General features: G+C 34.1%; 1 protein-coding gene across 8 annotated transcripts in view; it reads right to left on the reverse strand.

The window, feature by feature from the left end:
- Positions 1 to 1,955: 1,955 nt before the first annotated feature.
- Positions 1,956 to 18,827, reverse strand: part of LOC124542885 (protein phosphatase 1 regulatory subunit 12A) — a 44,300-nt gene continuing 27,428 nt past the window's right edge. For 7 of the 8 annotated variants that reach the window (XM_047120777.1, XM_047120783.1, XM_047120781.1 and 4 more), the window contains 6 exons: positions 18,654 to 18,796; positions 16,106 to 16,165; positions 6,684 to 6,839; positions 5,330 to 5,413; positions 5,031 to 5,129; positions 1,956 to 3,608 (listed from right to left, as the gene is read on the reverse strand). In XM_047120777.1, coding sequence (XP_046976733.1) covers positions 5,031 to 5,129; positions 5,330 to 5,413; positions 6,684 to 6,839; positions 16,106 to 16,165; positions 18,654 to 18,796 — 542 coding nt within the window. In that variant the 3' untranslated portion in view covers positions 1,956 to 3,608. The remainder of the gene's footprint in view (positions 3,609 to 5,030; positions 5,130 to 5,329; positions 5,414 to 6,683; positions 6,840 to 16,105; positions 16,166 to 18,653; positions 18,797 to 18,827) is intronic. The other variant, XM_047120778.1, reaches the window with a different exon arrangement.

Here is an 18,827-nt window from a genome sequence, read left to right on the forward strand (position 1 = left end):
CATTGCATTTCGTGACCAGGACGTAATACCTGTATGCCTCTTAATAATTAAATAACTTTTCTTTTTAATTTTCAAAATGTTTTTTAGAAAAATGTCACTTTTATTTATAGCCGTAAGCTAATAATCAATAATTCCTAAAATAATAATAATTGTACAATTAATTTGGAAAAAATATATCCATATTAAATTTCACTAAAAATTATTGTAGTTATGTAAATCATTGCTTGAATACTTCTGACAAAAGATTTTTATAAATAAAGACTGAATCGAGTAAAGGTCATGATACGGATATTTAATTTATAAGAAACACATAAACAATCATAGCTAACGTAGTCAATATAACAATCATATGTAATAAACAAACGTTAAATAAAGTGACAAAGTCTTATATAAACCTTATAGACTACAAATCGTTAATTAATATGCTTCTTTTAAGAAGTAGGAAACCAAATCATGTCAACTCTACAGAACAGGACAGATAACAACTAATGACATATCGTCATGTAGTAAAGAAAGTACTTATTATGAAAAAATATATGTACAAGCTATTATGTGTTGGTAAATATAATACAATTATGTATATATGTTTGTATTGTGTACGATTCATGTGCGAAATTTAACGACACAGGAATAGTTTTGATTTGCTAAACACATATGTCAATATGAAAGTGGGTAATAAAGTAATAAATAAATATGAGACAACATGACATACATTACTCTGATCCCAACGTAAGTAGCTAAAGCTCTTGTGTTATAGAAAATCAGAAGAAACGACGGTACTACAAACACCCAGACCCAAGGCAACATAGAAAACTAATGATAATCTACATTGACTCGGCCGGGAATCGAACCCGGGATCTCGGAGTGGTGTACCCGTTAAAACCGGTGTACACACCACTCGACCACGAAGGTCGTCATAATAAAATGAGGGTGAAATGAAATAAAATACTGTAAAAAAATTGAAGCCTACTCTTTAACGATAAAAGCTATAATAACATTAAATAAATATGGGAAACTAATACAGACAGATATAGACACAGATATATTGAATTTTAATGATATGTATAATGCAAAAATGACGCTTACATTTAATTTCAAAATATGAATTGTTATGTATATGCTACTATTATTTTTTACCGTCATATTAATAATATGATTAATGGTACAAACGATTATCCTCGGAGTATTTGATATTTCAGGTGGCAATACCAGTGATATACGAAATGTTGCCAGTTAAAAGATAATATTAAAATGTATGTTTGAATAGCCGTGAGTTGAAACAATACAAGATCATTGTTATAGATATAAAGATTGAACCAAAATACCTTTTATTATACGTCGCATTTTAGCCAATAAATAAATAAAACAATACGAATTATATTATTTTCTACTACAAGAAATAACGAATTTAGTGTTGAATATTTTTGTCAGTTACGTTACTATCAAGTTACTCTTCTTATATTTATTAAAAATTTAAAATCAAAGATATTTATTAATTTTACATAAATAAGAAAAAGATAATTACGTATTGATACAACTTCATTTTTGTATGAATACTATTTCATTAATAGCGGCAGATTAATCTACAACTAAATTTTGCTCAACGAACAATTCTATATGGGCGTGTTATGTATTTCATAATTTAATTTTTTTCGTCAAGTGTAAATTACAGTGAAATATATATAAAGTATATAAAAGACCTGAGTGCCGAAACGTTTATTTTACCGATTATTAATATGGAAGCCCACTTACTAACAAATAAAACAAATTTTCTACAATTATCAATGTAAGGACGGAGCCCTGTATAAGGGCTCCCGTTCTGTAGAACACAAAACTTAAGGCACTTACGGAAATGCCACACGAGCGATATCATTTATAAACAAATAAACGCTCGATATCATTGTAAATATACATAAATAATAATAACAGGTAACAAAAATAAAAAAAAGAACAAATAAATCAATGAACATATTTATTTTGTTTAACTTTTACCTCTGGAAATAAATAAAAACTTTAATGAACAAAAAATTTAAGGATTATAAAAAAAGGAGTATTGAATTTTGTAAAAATAGTTTACAAAAAACAATTTCATTTCGACGCAATGTGTTTCGATTTTTAAATTTCGTTCATTATTTGTAATATTTGAGGAAATTTAAAAATCTCATACACAACGATTGGACACATTGCTAGATTTATAACGAAGCCCTAGGACTCGGCGACTCGACCGGCCCGGACCGACTGCGTCACGAAGGCCCCCAACGAACGAATACATTACATACATAATTATTCGATACATCAATAAAAATAATTAATTCACATCTGTAACATTTATTTGTTAATCCGAATAAATTATTTTAAATATAAAAGCTCAATAACATTCATCGTTACTTGTTTATAAAAATTTATTACATTACATAGAATTTCTAATACAATACAATAAAGTGCAAGTTACGCTAAACCGACAGACAAAAATGTTGACCAAACTTGCGTATATTAATAATGAACAATACTCCACACGGATAAATTACGTAAAGTATATGAAAAAATGATTATACTTCTTCTATATAAGAAAAAAAAACTACAAATTGCATTCAAAGTTTAGTAAAAGTCGATATATCACATTTCCAATTATTTCATTACTATTGCTTATAAAACCAACTATACATGTCATTTTATGTATAAATATATATTTAATTCGAGATACATATAACTAAATAATAATATAATGACGGGCGACAGGCCCTCTATAAAAGTTTCACTGCTAACCTACTTTACACTTACGTCGTTTAGGAATATATCAAATATCAACACAAAGTCTACCTCGGGAACAACTTGACAATAAACATCATACATTCATTTGTTGAAGTCGCAGACACCGGTTCAGAATTAAAACATTACATAATTCACTTCATCTTTAAGTACTGGCTGCCTTTTTGAAATAAGTAAGACTTATGGCTAGTAGGCCCGTTTATTTAATTTGAGTGTGGCTTTAGAAATCATAAAAAGTTTAATTCTGTACGAAGTATTATAATATTTTAGCGCGTCCATTTCCTCTGCTGTCCTTCCTAGGCTGAGTTTTATCGCGAACTCAAAGTATTACGTTTGCAGTGTTAACTTGTACTGTACATCTAATATTCAGATCCATATAACAGTCAATATAGTTCAATTTTAAGTCGGTAAAAGTATTATGATCGTATGAACATCGTTAAAGCACATAATGGATAAAAATATATTAATAATTATTTACTTGCAAACGAATGCTGAAAGTACGCGAGTAATACAAAAAAGAAAATCCGTGTTAATTGGAAGGAGAGCATTGTTCGCGTTGCTCTGAACTGCTTACAGATACACACAAGAAAAGTGTCTCTAAAATATTCCAGCCAAAATATTCGCAGTGATTTGACTACATCTCACGATCAAGGTTCCCAAAGGTTATATACAAACTATTATAGTTTTTAGGAAAGTGTATGTGTGAACCGCTACAACTACAACACAGGCCTCGGGGCCTCAGCGTCCAACCCTCACTTAGACAGTTTGCTGATCACTCTAATCAAGGCTCCGTTTTCATCCTTCAATCTCTGATTCTCAATTTGAAGCGCTTGCTGGAACTGAAAATTAATTACAAATTATTACATAAAGAAAATTATTCAACAAAACATGTTTGATTTGACATCCAATACTTGAAATAACTCGGAAAAGTCGAAATAAACAATCCATTATTGTTTCTTATTTAAAAATTTTTCAGTAATACTAAATTCCAAGATCGTAAATTAATATTTGGATTAAAAATGGGATTTCAAGTCAATTAACTAATGGAGTTATGGACTACATAAAAGGTAAGAGCAAACATTTATTAAATCAATCGAATAAATGGACGGAAGAACCAAACTTTTTAAAAGAAAGACAATATTTACAAAGTATGTTGAGGTGGTATTAGAATGTATGCCTACGAGTATCCGTCGCGATACCGAGACGAGACAGGCGGGAGATGAACCACTACAGACTAATCGGCAATACAGATCCTCACAAACAAGTTCAACACACATGGCTGACATCGCTCCCCAAGTACTCATTGTATAAATATACCTAAACCCTTTGATACAACTTCAATTGTGACTTAGTTTTTAATTATGATACATGTTAGGCAAAACTAAGTATAACACAATTATATTTATAAATTATTGTAACTCTAAAGCTGTAATGTATCACCCTACTATACTCTCAAACTAACAAAGCTTCAATAAAACTGATAGGGTGTAGTATTGTGCTGAGGATTACTGGCGACGATAAAACCGTTCTAGGGCTTCGATATGACAAATGTGAAGTGTTACGTGTTCCTTTGTCGTGGATGGGACACACATGCAACACGATTAAAACAACACCTTACGTACAACAACTAACTCGGCTGTTATTGCAAGCGACTCTTTTATATGTGATAAAAATTCATTGAATTCAAATTCACTGAAGGAATATCGATGTTACATTTCTAAAAGTATTTTTTCATTACAAATTGAACTAATATCGTATATTTTAATAGGACTAACAAAATAAATGATATAAATATATTTATGTGACGATTACGTAATAGATACTTGCAGCTGACTAACTACTGCAGTGTTGAAACGTCGGGTATATTACAACGGGCAGTGGTCCGGCAACGCCAAACAAAGCTTCGTGTTTAGTAGTCGTACCTTGTTAGATACGTATCAAGACATGCTCGCCATAGCACAAGGTTAATATATTACAATGGCTTGGATCGTGCCGTGGATCGCGGCGTGTGTTTACACTGAGTGGCGCAGTCGGACGAACGCGTCTCTGAACATGGGACAATGCTCATAATGTACTACACTCCTTATGTACATTAGTACGTGCAATTGATTTTCAACATTACATACGTACTACGATTTATGACACTATCGCTATTTGGTCTATTTATATATACAATATACATATATAATGTGATCGTGTGTTTCAATAGATCCCGACTACGCCGCTAAGTGCCACCACCGAGCGTATGGCCACACATTTACCTATTTGGCGGCAGAGTTGGTCAATTTGCTGACGACCCGCGTTAGGGCACGATTCTCGGCTCTCAACCTTTCGTTCTCGGCTTTTAGGTTTTGCAATTGCTACAAAACGAACACGAAAATTATAACACGTCATGTCACTGAGGCGGCGACACTAGCGCCATCTTGATGTCCGCCGTGTACAACTAAACACACTTGAAGCTGTCAGATCGTATGGTTATTTCAAATCGAAGTTTCGTCTTGGAATCTTTGTATAGTGTCGTGTTTGTGTTCTACTGCATAGGACCGTTATCGAGACTCACCTTCAACTCCTCTTCCATTTCCGACAATTTTCTTTCCATGGCCCTCTTTTCTCGTTTCTCGATCTCAGAAAGCGAATTTTGATTCTGTAAAGAATGATACAGTTGTACGAGATATACTTCTAGCGTACCGTGCTTTCGGGTCACTTCGTCCAGATTCCTCCAATTTGAATCCAAAGCCTAGCTTGGTTTGATAATTTGCTTTGCGTGTAAAGCAAGCTTTTTTAAAAATATAACCACATTTATAATTTTTATTCATAATATTTTGAGCTAATGTCAAGAAGTTTATAAGAAACAATCTTGAAGAATTTACAAGAAACGTTTCCAAGAAAGTATTTTATGTTTGATGAATTTTTGCAACGACAACAAAAACGAATTTTATTAATACTTTTATAATATAATAACGAAATTCACTCGATTCAACTCTCAAAATGTTCACGAACGAACAAGTTTTAACCTGAAGTCAATAATTATAATTTATACAGAACCACGTGAACATACATACATCTACATGTCTTTCATTTTTTTAAGACGTTCCATAACGATATTACGATTCACTTTGGATCGAAACTATCCTCTGGTGGCCAAGTAACCCGCAAAGCACAGTATTTTTTATTTGAAAAGACACTTTAAACAAATCATTGAAATCGCAAAGCTTGCTACAACACAACAATATCGAAATTTTTGAACAACAAATGACTATCCACAAGTAGCAATTATTATAGACAGACTAGACATCGATTCAAAATTCGCCGCTGCAAAATAACCATTCCATGCATTTATGATCATGACATGACATAAAATATAACTCTTTAAATGTTATTTAATTAAACACATTCATTATAAACTGACGAGCGTTCGCATCAAAACAGTTTTGATGGATAGATAAACAAACAGTTCGAAATGGTATAAACTCGAGCCAATCTGTCAAACGACATCTGCGTACGTAATTAGTGGCCGCGCTGTGGGCGGGGATTAGTCAAGCGCTTTTAAATAGGGACACGTATGTACGAAGATGCTGGCTGCGAGATTCACGGTCGTGGTCCACGCGCCAAACATGTACACTTTACATACACAAGTCCAGCCATTTCGAGATACATATTAATTATGTTACAACTCTATTATTGAAAAGAACGAAAAAAGTTTCTTATTAAAATATGTGAACGCTAAGCTAGTCCACGCTTAAGTCTCTTTTCAATAGGCATAGTACACATAAAGAAAATAATAATAGAGAAAACGTAATAATAAAAAACATTCCACAAATATACAAACAATGAAATATCTACAGTATTCACACGATGAAACATTCGCTATTCTATTTGAACGGTAGCGATTTGTACAGTTTTCGTTTTCATACCACTTGTGAGAGCCTCGTGATGGTCGCCCGTGCGTCGCGCAACTGCTGCTCCGAAGTCGAGAGAAGTGCCCGCAGGCGCCGCACTTCAATCTGCGACGCTTCGTAGAGGGCTTTATAGTCGCGTTCCTCGCCATCCTCAGTCCGTTCGCTACCAGACTGAAAAACAAAAAAAATACTGGCTATATTTAAAAAATATTCACATTATTTTAAATACAAGAAAAAATAGTTCCTGCGTTGTATTAAACAGTAAAACCTTCTCCGATCGCGACGCATCTTGTAATATATTTTTATGTATATTTATGATTGTATTGTAGTTACTTTTCAGTGCATAAAAACAAAACATTTCCTTACTTATATAAATACAGATAAAGTTAAATTTTTATCCATCGAATTAATAGGAGATTCTAATTGGAGAAATTAGTTGTAGTTTTGATAGTTTCGATTGAACATTATCAACATGTTTATAATCATTGTTGTTAATAACGAGGAATATCCCGGTGCAGATGTACCTACTATCAGGATAGAAGTTACTGCGTCAGTCGCAAATAAAAATATTCACAAACTTAAAACTCATTTATCTCCATCCGTGTATATATAACGTAAGCATAAAAGTATTTTGTCGAGCAATCACAATCTTATTATGCTAACACAAAAACGCTTTAACAATTGAAAGTTTTACCAATACATAATTATCAAAATCGCTTAGCATATTTTCAACATCTAAATACGAATATTTAAGCAAAAAATCTCAACAACATTCTATTAATAACATACTTTCATCTCATATTCGTCATTGTCATATAGACGTTAAAATACACAAATAAAATAATATGCGTCTCTGTTGAGTGGAGGCGATCTATTTCTTGTTTAAATATGGTATGATACTGCCTCCCTGTTCGACATCAAATTTTCAATAATAGCGTCAATATTTCAGATGCCTACAATATCATACATAACTGATGGTCTTGGCTGCCTCTTGAACTCTTGAGTTTGTCAATTAACGTTCACATTGGACTAAGAAACTATGAAAGTGCGGAACCAAAGTGCGCTTGGGCTTATGCGTACACGTGTACAACACATAACTTCTACGCAGTTGGACATGCGGATATTTCATACAAATAATTATATGAGTTATCGTCATTTAAAAAAATAAACAAATATTTTATGTGCGAGAATGAACATTCAATATTAATTTTCAATTTTTCAATATTAATTTAAGGGAAAACAAGTTGTTCTAAGAGACGTTACTAAGGAATGCATCCTGATGCTTGATAACACGTGAGTTTACTTACAACGCTTACAATTGTTAATTTATCTTATTATAAATTGGCAATCATGATCAAAAATATACTTAACAATTAATCGAATTAATCATTATTACTATGAATGTATGCCCTCGATAGAAACAATATTAATTACTGTTTTATTCATTCAGTAATTAAGATACAACTAATTGGCTCACACCATGATATATTACACCTCGTCTTAGTTTGTATTTATATTATCTTTGTTACATTAATATTAGATAGTATTAATAAAAAACATACACAATAACCATCTGATGCAACTGAGTTAAGACTCAGGGAGCGGGAATTGAGTCCTGACACAGAGTCGAGATCGGTGAGCGACCGCGATCGCTCTTTGTTGAGATCACTCCGGCTCAGAGATCGCGATTTCCTTTCTGGCCTCACTGGCGGCGTGCTGGGCTCCACTGCCTGAGCCGGTGCCTCTACGGGCGCTTCAGGCGCAACTTTAACTGGCAATAACGGCACCGGTTTCGGTTTAAAGTTCTTTTGGCTCGCTAACAACTTTTTATCTAATTTTTTTAACACAGGCGTCATCAAATTTAACGATCCCAATGATGCTCCACTTAAATATACACCTCCATATCCCGAACTCGTACCGCCGTATATGCTTAAATTCGAGGGTCGGCCCAAGCCAACCGTATAAGGGTTGTAGTTTCTGTATGAACCCGAACCATACGAATTCGAGTAATTGTTCGAATACGGATTATACTGTCCGCCGATCATGGAGCTGAGCATGCTCGGAGAAGACCCGTAGTGCGAGGTGAGACTGCGCGGTCGCGACGAGTATCTGTCCTGTTTCCGACTCATCTTCGTTCACATGTCAATCGCACGTTTGAATACGAAAAAAACGAGTGATCGTAGCGCGATTTCAAAACACACTGACTGTTTCCCGAGACTTATAAATCTACACGATGTGAAAATATTGTTAACTCCCACACAAAACAGTGGTTCATAGATAGTGCGAGCGAGACGCCCGTGACGTACTAAAAAGATCAGACGAGAGGGCTATATTCAAGTGAACACGTGAGAAAGTCATCACCTGTAAATATAACAAAGCCGCCGTCGTCAACAAGCTAAGCGCGAGTACAAGTCCTACCTCGATTGTGACATGACATAACGTACATATACAAACGTTTCTATAATTAACTACCTAATGTCGATCATTAATAGTTTCCCCTCAGTACCAGCATGGGAAACGAAGGTCATACTTTGTCGTTAATGCGTGCGCCCGCCCCGCTCGTGCAGGTACGCATGCGCTAAAAATAAACGGTAGCGCTTTGCGCAGATAAACTTCATAAATCACATCAAACATAAATAATAATCACAAGTATAGTCATCCGATCTCCTTATACGAAACTCATACGAAGAAAACTTTAGAAGAACAAAATAATTATTTCGTTACATTTTTAAACAATAACAACAAAAACAGATGTAACCTATAATTATTCGTTGTTAAACGTTCATAAAAATATCGATAAAAGACACCTCTATCCACACGAAAATAAAATTCTATTTTCAAGTTTACGGAGCTCTGGTTTAGAATTCCGTTGACCCAAATACTAACTTAGCTCTTAATGTGGCTGACTGGAATTTTCAACGATGCATTCGAAATCCACAGAAATAGTTGTGAAACGGTCTTACAAAAGACTTTATTTTTGTACAGACTACGAAACATCGATTAAAGAGTCAGTTAAAAGAAATAGGTCGAATTTTAGTTCCAGTAGAGAGTTCATTATCATTTTTAATCATATTTATTTTGAGTCATCCTAATTTACGACATTAATTCAAGAATATAAAGCAATATGTATCACTTTATTTTGCTTCTGATTCGAGAGGACAATAAAATTACTTATGTATCTGTGTGTTTGTGTGTATGGAAGAAATTCACAATTTTATGCAAAAGAAATATACAGTATTGAAAACTACTATATAAAGCACTATTTGTATTGCGTTATCATGGGCTACTATACCATATATTATTAAAATTAAAATATAACATAGTTATTTGACATGATTATTTATTTAAACTAAAATAGCATAAAACAATACCTAAATCGTGTTCTACTAACATCTTATAAAACTGGTGTGACACACATAGTAGTAGATCACAGTTTTCGTGGGCGACACCGAAACTAGCTTTCATTGCGTAGACGAAAAAACTTTACGTCAGAACATAATAAAATACTTCCGTTACAACGGAATCAAATAATAAACCAAATGTTTTTCATAAAAAATATATCAAAATAATCTTTACTAGCAGTCGCCAACGGCTTTGCTAGCGGTTTAGGGTATTAGTTGCCATGTATCAGGTAAAAAAACCTACGTCCCTTCTTAGAGTTCAACAACAACAAACAACAACAATAGCCTGTGAATTCCCACTGCTGGGCTAAAGGCCTCGTCTCCCTTTGAGGAGAAGGTTTGGAACATATTCCACAACGCTGTTCCAATGCGGGTTGTTGGAATACACTTGTGGCAGAATTTCTATGAAATTTGTCACATGCAGATTTCCTAGCGATGTTTTTCCTTCACCGCTGAGCACGAGATGAATTATAAAGAGAAATTAAGCACATGAATCAGCGGTGCTTGCCTGGGTTTGAACCCGCAATTATCGGTTAATATTCACGCATTCTAACCACTGGGCCATCTCGACTCTTGGGGTTCTTGTCATGCCAATGTTCATCAAATTAGGTTCGTTGATTTGGTCGTGAAAGGGCGATAGACAAGAGTTTCTTTCACCTTTATAACATTAATATAGATAAGATTCAAGTAAGCCCACAAGAGCACCTTTGAATAGTCTTGTTATAGTGTTGGTTCGGAACGTAGATTATATCGAGAAGATACGTTAAATATACTCGATGTGATATCGCAAATTATTTTAGAAAAACTGCTATCATTTAGAAGGTCAATTTGAAATAATACATTTTATTAACTATCGCGAAATCTAAAACCCAAAAAATATATTACACAATACTTTATTCCTTTGATAATTTTTTTATGGTATAGGTTGGCGGACGAGCATATGGGCCACCTGGTAAGAATTATTAACTATTCCTTACATCGTCAATGCGCCACCAACCTTAGTAACTAAGATGTTATGTCACTTGTGCCTGCAGTTACACTGGCTCACTCACCCTTCAAATCGGAACACAACAATACTGAGTACTGTTATTTGGCGGTAGGATAACTGGTGAGTGGGTGGTACCTACCCAGACGAGCTTGCACAAAGCCCATTTACACACGTATGTACTCGTATTTACAAACCGTACCAGTACCGCCCGCTACTTGTGGCATGTTTTCCATACAACTTAATCCATTTTTATTTAAGTAATTTTAATGATTGTTCGTATATAAATTATTTAATAACTTTCATCACACTGTGCTCTCGTGCTAAGTGAATCTATGCTATTCACGTAATGTAATGTTATAGAAAAAAGAACGAAGGATCTATTTTTTTCATATAAAAGAACGTTAACAAACTGTAGGAATCTCATTACCTTCTGTGAATTGTTATCAGATAAATATCAACTAGACTTTGATAGTTATTATGTCGTTTATTCATCGTTAGTTAAGAAATAAGGTTGCGGTTAGCGGTCAAGGAATACGCATATCAAGGAGAACAAACGATATAAATAAATTATGACATGGATTCAATTAAGACCACTCGAAAGATGTTCATTTTTATTTCTTCACTTTTGTATAATCTTTTATAAATACTCGGATAAATTACAACAAATCCAAATAAAAACACAACAGATTCTTTAGCAAATTCCTAAAGAATTGGATTTGGACCATTATTTTTAACTGAAACAAAACAATAAAAATGACGTAATATTTATATATATATTTTTTTCATAACAAATTACAAAACTGGCCACCTAGTATATCTAAGATGTTACGTCTCTCTGCGACTTTAATTACACAAATAGCCATCTGTTTTGCGGTAGATTAACTATGAGTATTTATTTATTATAACAATTCAGAAATACTTCCATCAAACTTTACCATAGATAACAATAAAGGTTTAACAATATTCATTGGCAAATTCATCGCTGCACGAGAAAAGTAGAGTAAAAATATTTAGTAATGAATGACCATAGACTAAAAAAATATTTTAAAATTCGAATTTAAGAAATGACGTCATTTGATGATATAAATGCAACTCCTTTGTTCACACGTCGGTGCAACGACACCTATAAATAATGCTATTATAAATTATCACCACTGAGAGTTACAAAACATATTCGTCAAATTGTCTCTGTCGATAAATCTCTTTTTATTTATTGCTTCGACGATTATTTTATTGTTTCCATTGCCTGTAAAACGTCAACATATGACCTGTAATATTTAATATGCGAACTGACGTTTCAAATCAAAAGAAACTGTAATTATTTTTAATTTGAAGACGAAATTATAAAAATTTGATTATCTTAACAATATATATATATATATATAATCAAATAAAATATGCATGAAAAATCAAGATAACTATGATAATCTTTTTATGTCTAAGATTATGAAGAACTTAAAAATATTTTTCGTCAACTTGAATACAAATCTACAAAATCTTCCACGCAATTTATATTTTCAAATAAGGCAGTATATAATACGAACCGTTTTGATATTAATTTATTATAAATTCAAATATACGAAAATATAATTTCTGTTAGTTATCTTAAAGTAGATAGTATTTGAGATATATTTACGTTATGATAAATATTTATTTACGTAATAACATACGATAATTTCGGGAAGTTATTTCAAAAACTTGAATATATATAATAACGTTCTTCAAAGGTTCAATAAGTAAGAATAACAAAATGTTTTTCTTTCAAACGCGAATAGACGTACACCAGAACACCGACAGAGTTTAAATTTGAGCTAAATATACAATCTAGTTTTAGAATATTGTTATTACGATGGAACATTAACTCATAATACATTAACCGTGTTAATATTATCGAATTTCGTCGGGTTCGACGTGTGTATGTGTGTGTGCATGTATGTATGAATGCATGTGTGTGTATGTGTGTGTGTGTATGTGTGTGTGTGTGTGTGGCACACTTTATACCGCTGTGCTGCTGTAAAGAGGAACACACGTGTGCAGTAACAATGAGACTCGATGTGTCAGAGGTATACTACACAGCGACAACCGCGTCCTTATTCATGAGACATTTATAAAACTCCGAGACGACTGGATTCAATCCAATTTGTCGATTACGACACGACATTCGTTTTGATTTATTTATTAAACGCAATTTTTTTTATAAATAGTCCAAACAATTAAACATGTGTTCAGTGAAAGCGGTGGAAAGTGTAAATATTGTATAAATTTCTTTAAAATTTAAGATGTTCTTATTCTGTAAATAATGCAGATAATAAATAAATATAAATCAATAAGTACGTATTGAAACGGGTTCTGAACCGATTATCTATCGAAAGTACAAAGAATTAATATCGCATCGCAGCTTGTTTCCAAGCAATACAAATGTATACATGTTTGTCCCTTTTAGATCTGCTATAGTGGCAGAAAAACGGTGTATCCCTAATGTATATTGGTCAAACGTGTTCGTCGTGGCCAGTGTAACGGCCGAAAATACCGCGCTCTTTTGTTTGCTTACGTCAATGCAATCACTACTCGTGGCTAAATTGGTGCATACGTAATATTTTGCTTCCAGGAGCATTCATTTCTTTTGAACTATATAAATAAATCATCAGATTGATATTTTTTTTGCTTCTACGTGTAATAAACACCGAATTAATTTTTTTATAATTTTTTGATACATATAAAAAAATATTAATTTAATATTGATGTTTACTGGCAACACTATCGACGATTATGATAACGTCTTCATGAGCAGACTAACCGACTAAATTGCCTATGTATGTAACCAGATACAGCTGCCTTTTTAATCCGTCATCTTTCAAAATCTATTGGGTTAACATTAGTGAACAGAGAGTTTAGTCGCAGAATCTACTACTTTACTTTCAGAGAGCAAGTTAACTTCCCTACTACTGATTAGCAACTTGTAATTTTCAATGATTCGACGAAAATCAAAATCCGATCCTCACAATCTTCAGCCGTCCAATTAAACGCGACAATAGATAGACCGACGACGCAATTATGATGTCTGTTATTAAATAGTTTCCACGTTTTGATGACGTCCAGATACTTTAAAGTATTTTACAAATTTCTTATATGAATAGAATAATTAATTTGGTCTTATATAAAGGCATATGAACATTTTCATTTGCTTGCAAAACAAAATACAATATCTTGTTATATAAAGCTTTCGAAACATTAAAGTGACAGACACACGAGCACCTAAATTTATGTTATTGTGTTATTTTGAAAGCGCTTTTTCTCAAAGATATATTCTGCAATCAACTGTATTACTCATTTCAAGACGCTAATTTATAACTACAAGAGTAATCGATTATTACGACTTTGAATTAAAATTCTTTAGAAAATTTTCATGTTACGTTTAATTTTGTAAGTTAATATTTACATTATAATTGAATTTATATTTCTAGATATTTTTTTATAATATCCGGTTAGGCATATGACTTCATTCCACCTGATGGTAAGTGGAAATGGAATCCAAACGCGAAGACGTCTAGTACGCACAGCAAGCATGAGCTGCACTAATCACCCTCGCCATGCCGGCCCGCAAGATGCCTCTTCACGTCTCGTTTGAAGGCACCCAGGTTATAATTATTCCCAGATAGACATTCTACGACACGAATTGTTTGAAAATTGTCATAGATTGTTATTTATCGATTTTCGTGTAAGCCCGAGTTGAGTCGAGATGGCCCAGTGGTTAGAACGCGTGCATCTTAACCGATGGTTGCTGGTTCAAACCCAGGCAAGCACCGCTGTTTCATGTGCTTAATTTGTCTTTATAATTCATCTCGTGCTCAGCGGTGAAGGAAAACATCGTGAGAAAACCTGCATGTGACAAATTTCATAGAAATTCTGCCACATGTGCATTCTACCAAACCGCATTGGAACAGCGTGGTGGAATATGTTCCAAAAATTCTCCTCAAAGGGAGAGGAGGCCTTTAGCCCAGCAGTGGGAATTACAGGCTGTTGTTGTTGTGTAAACCCTAAATATGGCACAAGGAACATAGCTTCTCAGTTCCCAATGGTGATGCGTTGGCGATATATGGGATGGATTAATACTTCTTACAGAGTTGTCTATGGGCGATGGTGACTATTTACTATCAGATTACTCGTTTGCCAGTCCAATACATGGTGTTCGTATTGGTTAAATAGACTCAACGTCGTTTCATATTCGAAATTTACATAAACATATCGTTAGAATTTGCATAATTTTAGAACTCTAACATCTGCGTTTGATCCGAATTATATTAATAATATTATCGTGAGTGCCGAAACAGATATTCTTATAATTAACATAACAAGATAATTTCACTGCTAATATCAAACGTAATTAATGTTGACGTTTATATCCAAGGGGAGTGATTCATTTATTTTTAAGATCAACTTCGTAGAAAGTCACGATATCCAAAGTTGATTCATATGTTCGCACTCTTCATCTTCCTGCCATTATACCAATTTTATTTGGAATTGGCGCAGCATGTCTTCTCCTTCCATACTTCTCTCTCAGACGTCATCTCAAAAGTAACATTCTTTCTAACTACATCTTTCACACAATCCATCCATCGTTTCTTTGGTACTCTACTTCTACATCCAGCCACATCCATGCTCAAGACCTTCCATATGAGCCACCTGATGGTAAGTGGTCATCATCACCCATAGACAATGACGCTGTAAGAAATATTAGCTGTTCCTTACATCGTCAATGTGCCACCAAACTTGGGAACTAAGATGCTACGTCCCTTGTGCCTGTAGTTACACTGGCTCACTCACCCTTCAAACCGGAACACAACAATACTGCGTACTGTTGTTTAGCGGTAGAATATATGATGAGTGGGTGGTACCTACCCAGACGGGCTTGCACAAAGCCCTACCACCATGTATATTATATAATATTTCCATACAACATGGTCCTCATTCCTCCTCATAATATGTCCATACCATGGCAGCCGGTTTTCACATAGATTCTCGGTTATATATATATGTTTAGCGCTCACCTGAACGTTTTCCGAGTCGCCGTCACCTTCGCCGCCCCCGCCGCGGTCGTTGACGATGTCCTAAAAGTACAATCGTATCATTAGCAACTAAGCCGAGCTAATGGAATATGAGAAACTACGCAACAAAATGTTATTAATAAATACGTTGAAACTAGCGACCCGCCCCGGCTTCGCACGGGTGCAATACTGATACTAAATCTTCTACAGAATTTGTTTATTTACGATATCACATTAGAAACTTCTAAAATGATCAGTGTTTCTTTACTATATTGTCCATTTATTAAATCCCAAAATTTCCTCTCGAATCACTCTATTTATTTAAAAAAAACATCATCAATATCTGTTGCTTAACTTTAAAGATCAGGGTATATATCCGGTCAGACAGCGGCAAGCGGCTTTATTTTATGCTATGTTAGATAACAACAATATGATATGTATAAATACTACATTGTTGTTTTACTTTATGAATTCGGCAATGATAATCTTGTTTCGTTTGTTTAATTTTGTCTTGTTTAGGATGTTGGATATTATTATTCGGTAAAGAAACATACTAAAAATATTGTTTAATGACAAAAAAACTACTTCAATAAAGGTTATGTAATAGCCTGTCAATATCCCACTGATGGGATACCTCCACCTTGAGATGGTTTTGGGCATATTCTACCACACTGCTCCAATGCGGGTTATATAAGATAAATATTTCCTGACGGTAATTATCTTCAATACCGAGCATGAGATGCATTATAAACAAATTAGTTCGGTAAATTCAGTCGTGTTTGCCATCTCTGCTCTCACCTTTACTTTCGTAATCACTACATATTATAAATAAAATACACTTTCTCTGTCCCTATGTCTCTTTGCTTTAATATTTGAAACTACGCAACGGATTTTGATGCGGTTTTTTTTAATAGATAGTATGATTCGAGAACAACGTTTTTCTATATAATACATGGACAATATAATAAAGGAACACTGATAATTTTAGAAGTTTCCAATGTGATGTCGTAAATAAACAAATTCTGTAGAATATTTAGAATTAGTATTGCACCCGTGAGACGCCGGGGCGGGTCGCTAGTGAAATATATTATAGTCATGCTAGTTGTATGTATAACTTAAATCTGAAAATTCGAAACTGATTTCGCCACATCCATCACATACAGTTCAACTTTGGAGTTCGTGCGCCATCCCAACCCACGCACGCATGAGTCACGGCTATTTTCCCGAAACTATGTAAGGAAACTTGACAATTATGATACAGTTCCTTCTAGGGCACCGGACAAGTAAATCGAGAATATGACACATTGACTATTTAATCTAATACGGTTTTGAAATAAAATTTAATGTTTTATAAAGCAAAAAATTACGAAAACATTTGTATAATTGCATATATCAAACGCGTCGTAATTATACTGACAAAATACAAAGAGGGAAAATATTAAAACAATTGAATTATAGAACTCGAAGTTAATTAGCAAAAAAAAATGTCAAAATAACATATTAATAGGAAAAATTCTCTAAGTACGTATATAAATGAAAACATGTGAGCCACACACATAGGGTAAGAAAACTAATAAATTCAAGCATTTCTACACGCTACTTATTATTTACTCATATTTTGCGTATCTACATTTATTGTCACATAACAAAACCGTTATGTTTGCAAAGATTGTTTAAAATAAAGAAAAATATGATATAATTTTTTTTTATGGTACAGGTTTGTGGACGAGCATATGCACCAACCTTGGGAACTAAGATGTTATGTCCCTTGTGCCTGTAGTTACACTGGCTCACTCACCATTCAAAACCGGAACACAACAATACTGAGTACTGTAATTTGGCGGTAGAATAACTGATGAGTGGGTGGTACCTACGCAGACGGGCTTACACAAAGCCCTACCACCAAGCGGTAAATTAATCAAGGAATTCTTGTAACCAGGCCGTATTTAGGGGAGGGCAACCGGGGCAATTGCGGGCCATATTTTATTATTATTTAATATTTTAAAAGTTAACGATACAAGTAAATAAATCACAGCTTAGTGATTGAAATGAAAAAGTAATTAAATCATGATAATATAATTATTAGGTTGTTCACACTTCTGTTTGTCTAGGGCCCCCACTGCTTTGTGGCCCGGGGGCCTTCAGACCTTTAAATCCGACTCTGCTTGTAACAACTAAAGCTGTATACTCAAGTTAATTCGTATACAGGATGTTTGGATTAGGTCGTTTAATTACTCGAGTGTCCCCAGACCTTTAAATCCGACTCTGCTTGTAACAACTAAAGCTGTATACTCAAGTTAATTCGTATACAGGATGTTTGGATTAGGTCGTTTAATTACTCGAGTGTCCCCAGACCTTTAAATCCGACTCTGCTTGTAACAACTAAAGCTGTATACTCAAGTTAATTCGTAAACAGGATGTTTGGATTAGGTCGTTTAATTACTCGAGTGTCCCCAGATCTTTAAATCCGACTCTGCTTGTAACAACTAAAGCTGTATACTCAAGCTAATTCGTATACAGGGTGTGTGACTAAGTTCGTTTAATTACTCACGTCCATATCAACATGGCCGACTCCAGTGGAACGTCGCTTCGGTCGTCGCCTGCGCTGGATCACGTTGAGCGCCGCTTGCGTGCTCGCCGGCGACGACGACGACTTACTCTCCGAACTGCTTTCGCGTTCCTTTTCTTCTTCCCCTGAATAAAATAAAAACCACTATTAAACCCA

Source organism: Vanessa cardui, chromosome Z (assembly GCF_905220365.1).
Source record: "Vanessa cardui chromosome Z, ilVanCard2.1, whole genome shotgun sequence".
NCBI classification, from domain to species: domain Eukaryota; kingdom Metazoa; phylum Arthropoda; class Insecta; order Lepidoptera; family Nymphalidae; genus Vanessa; species Vanessa cardui.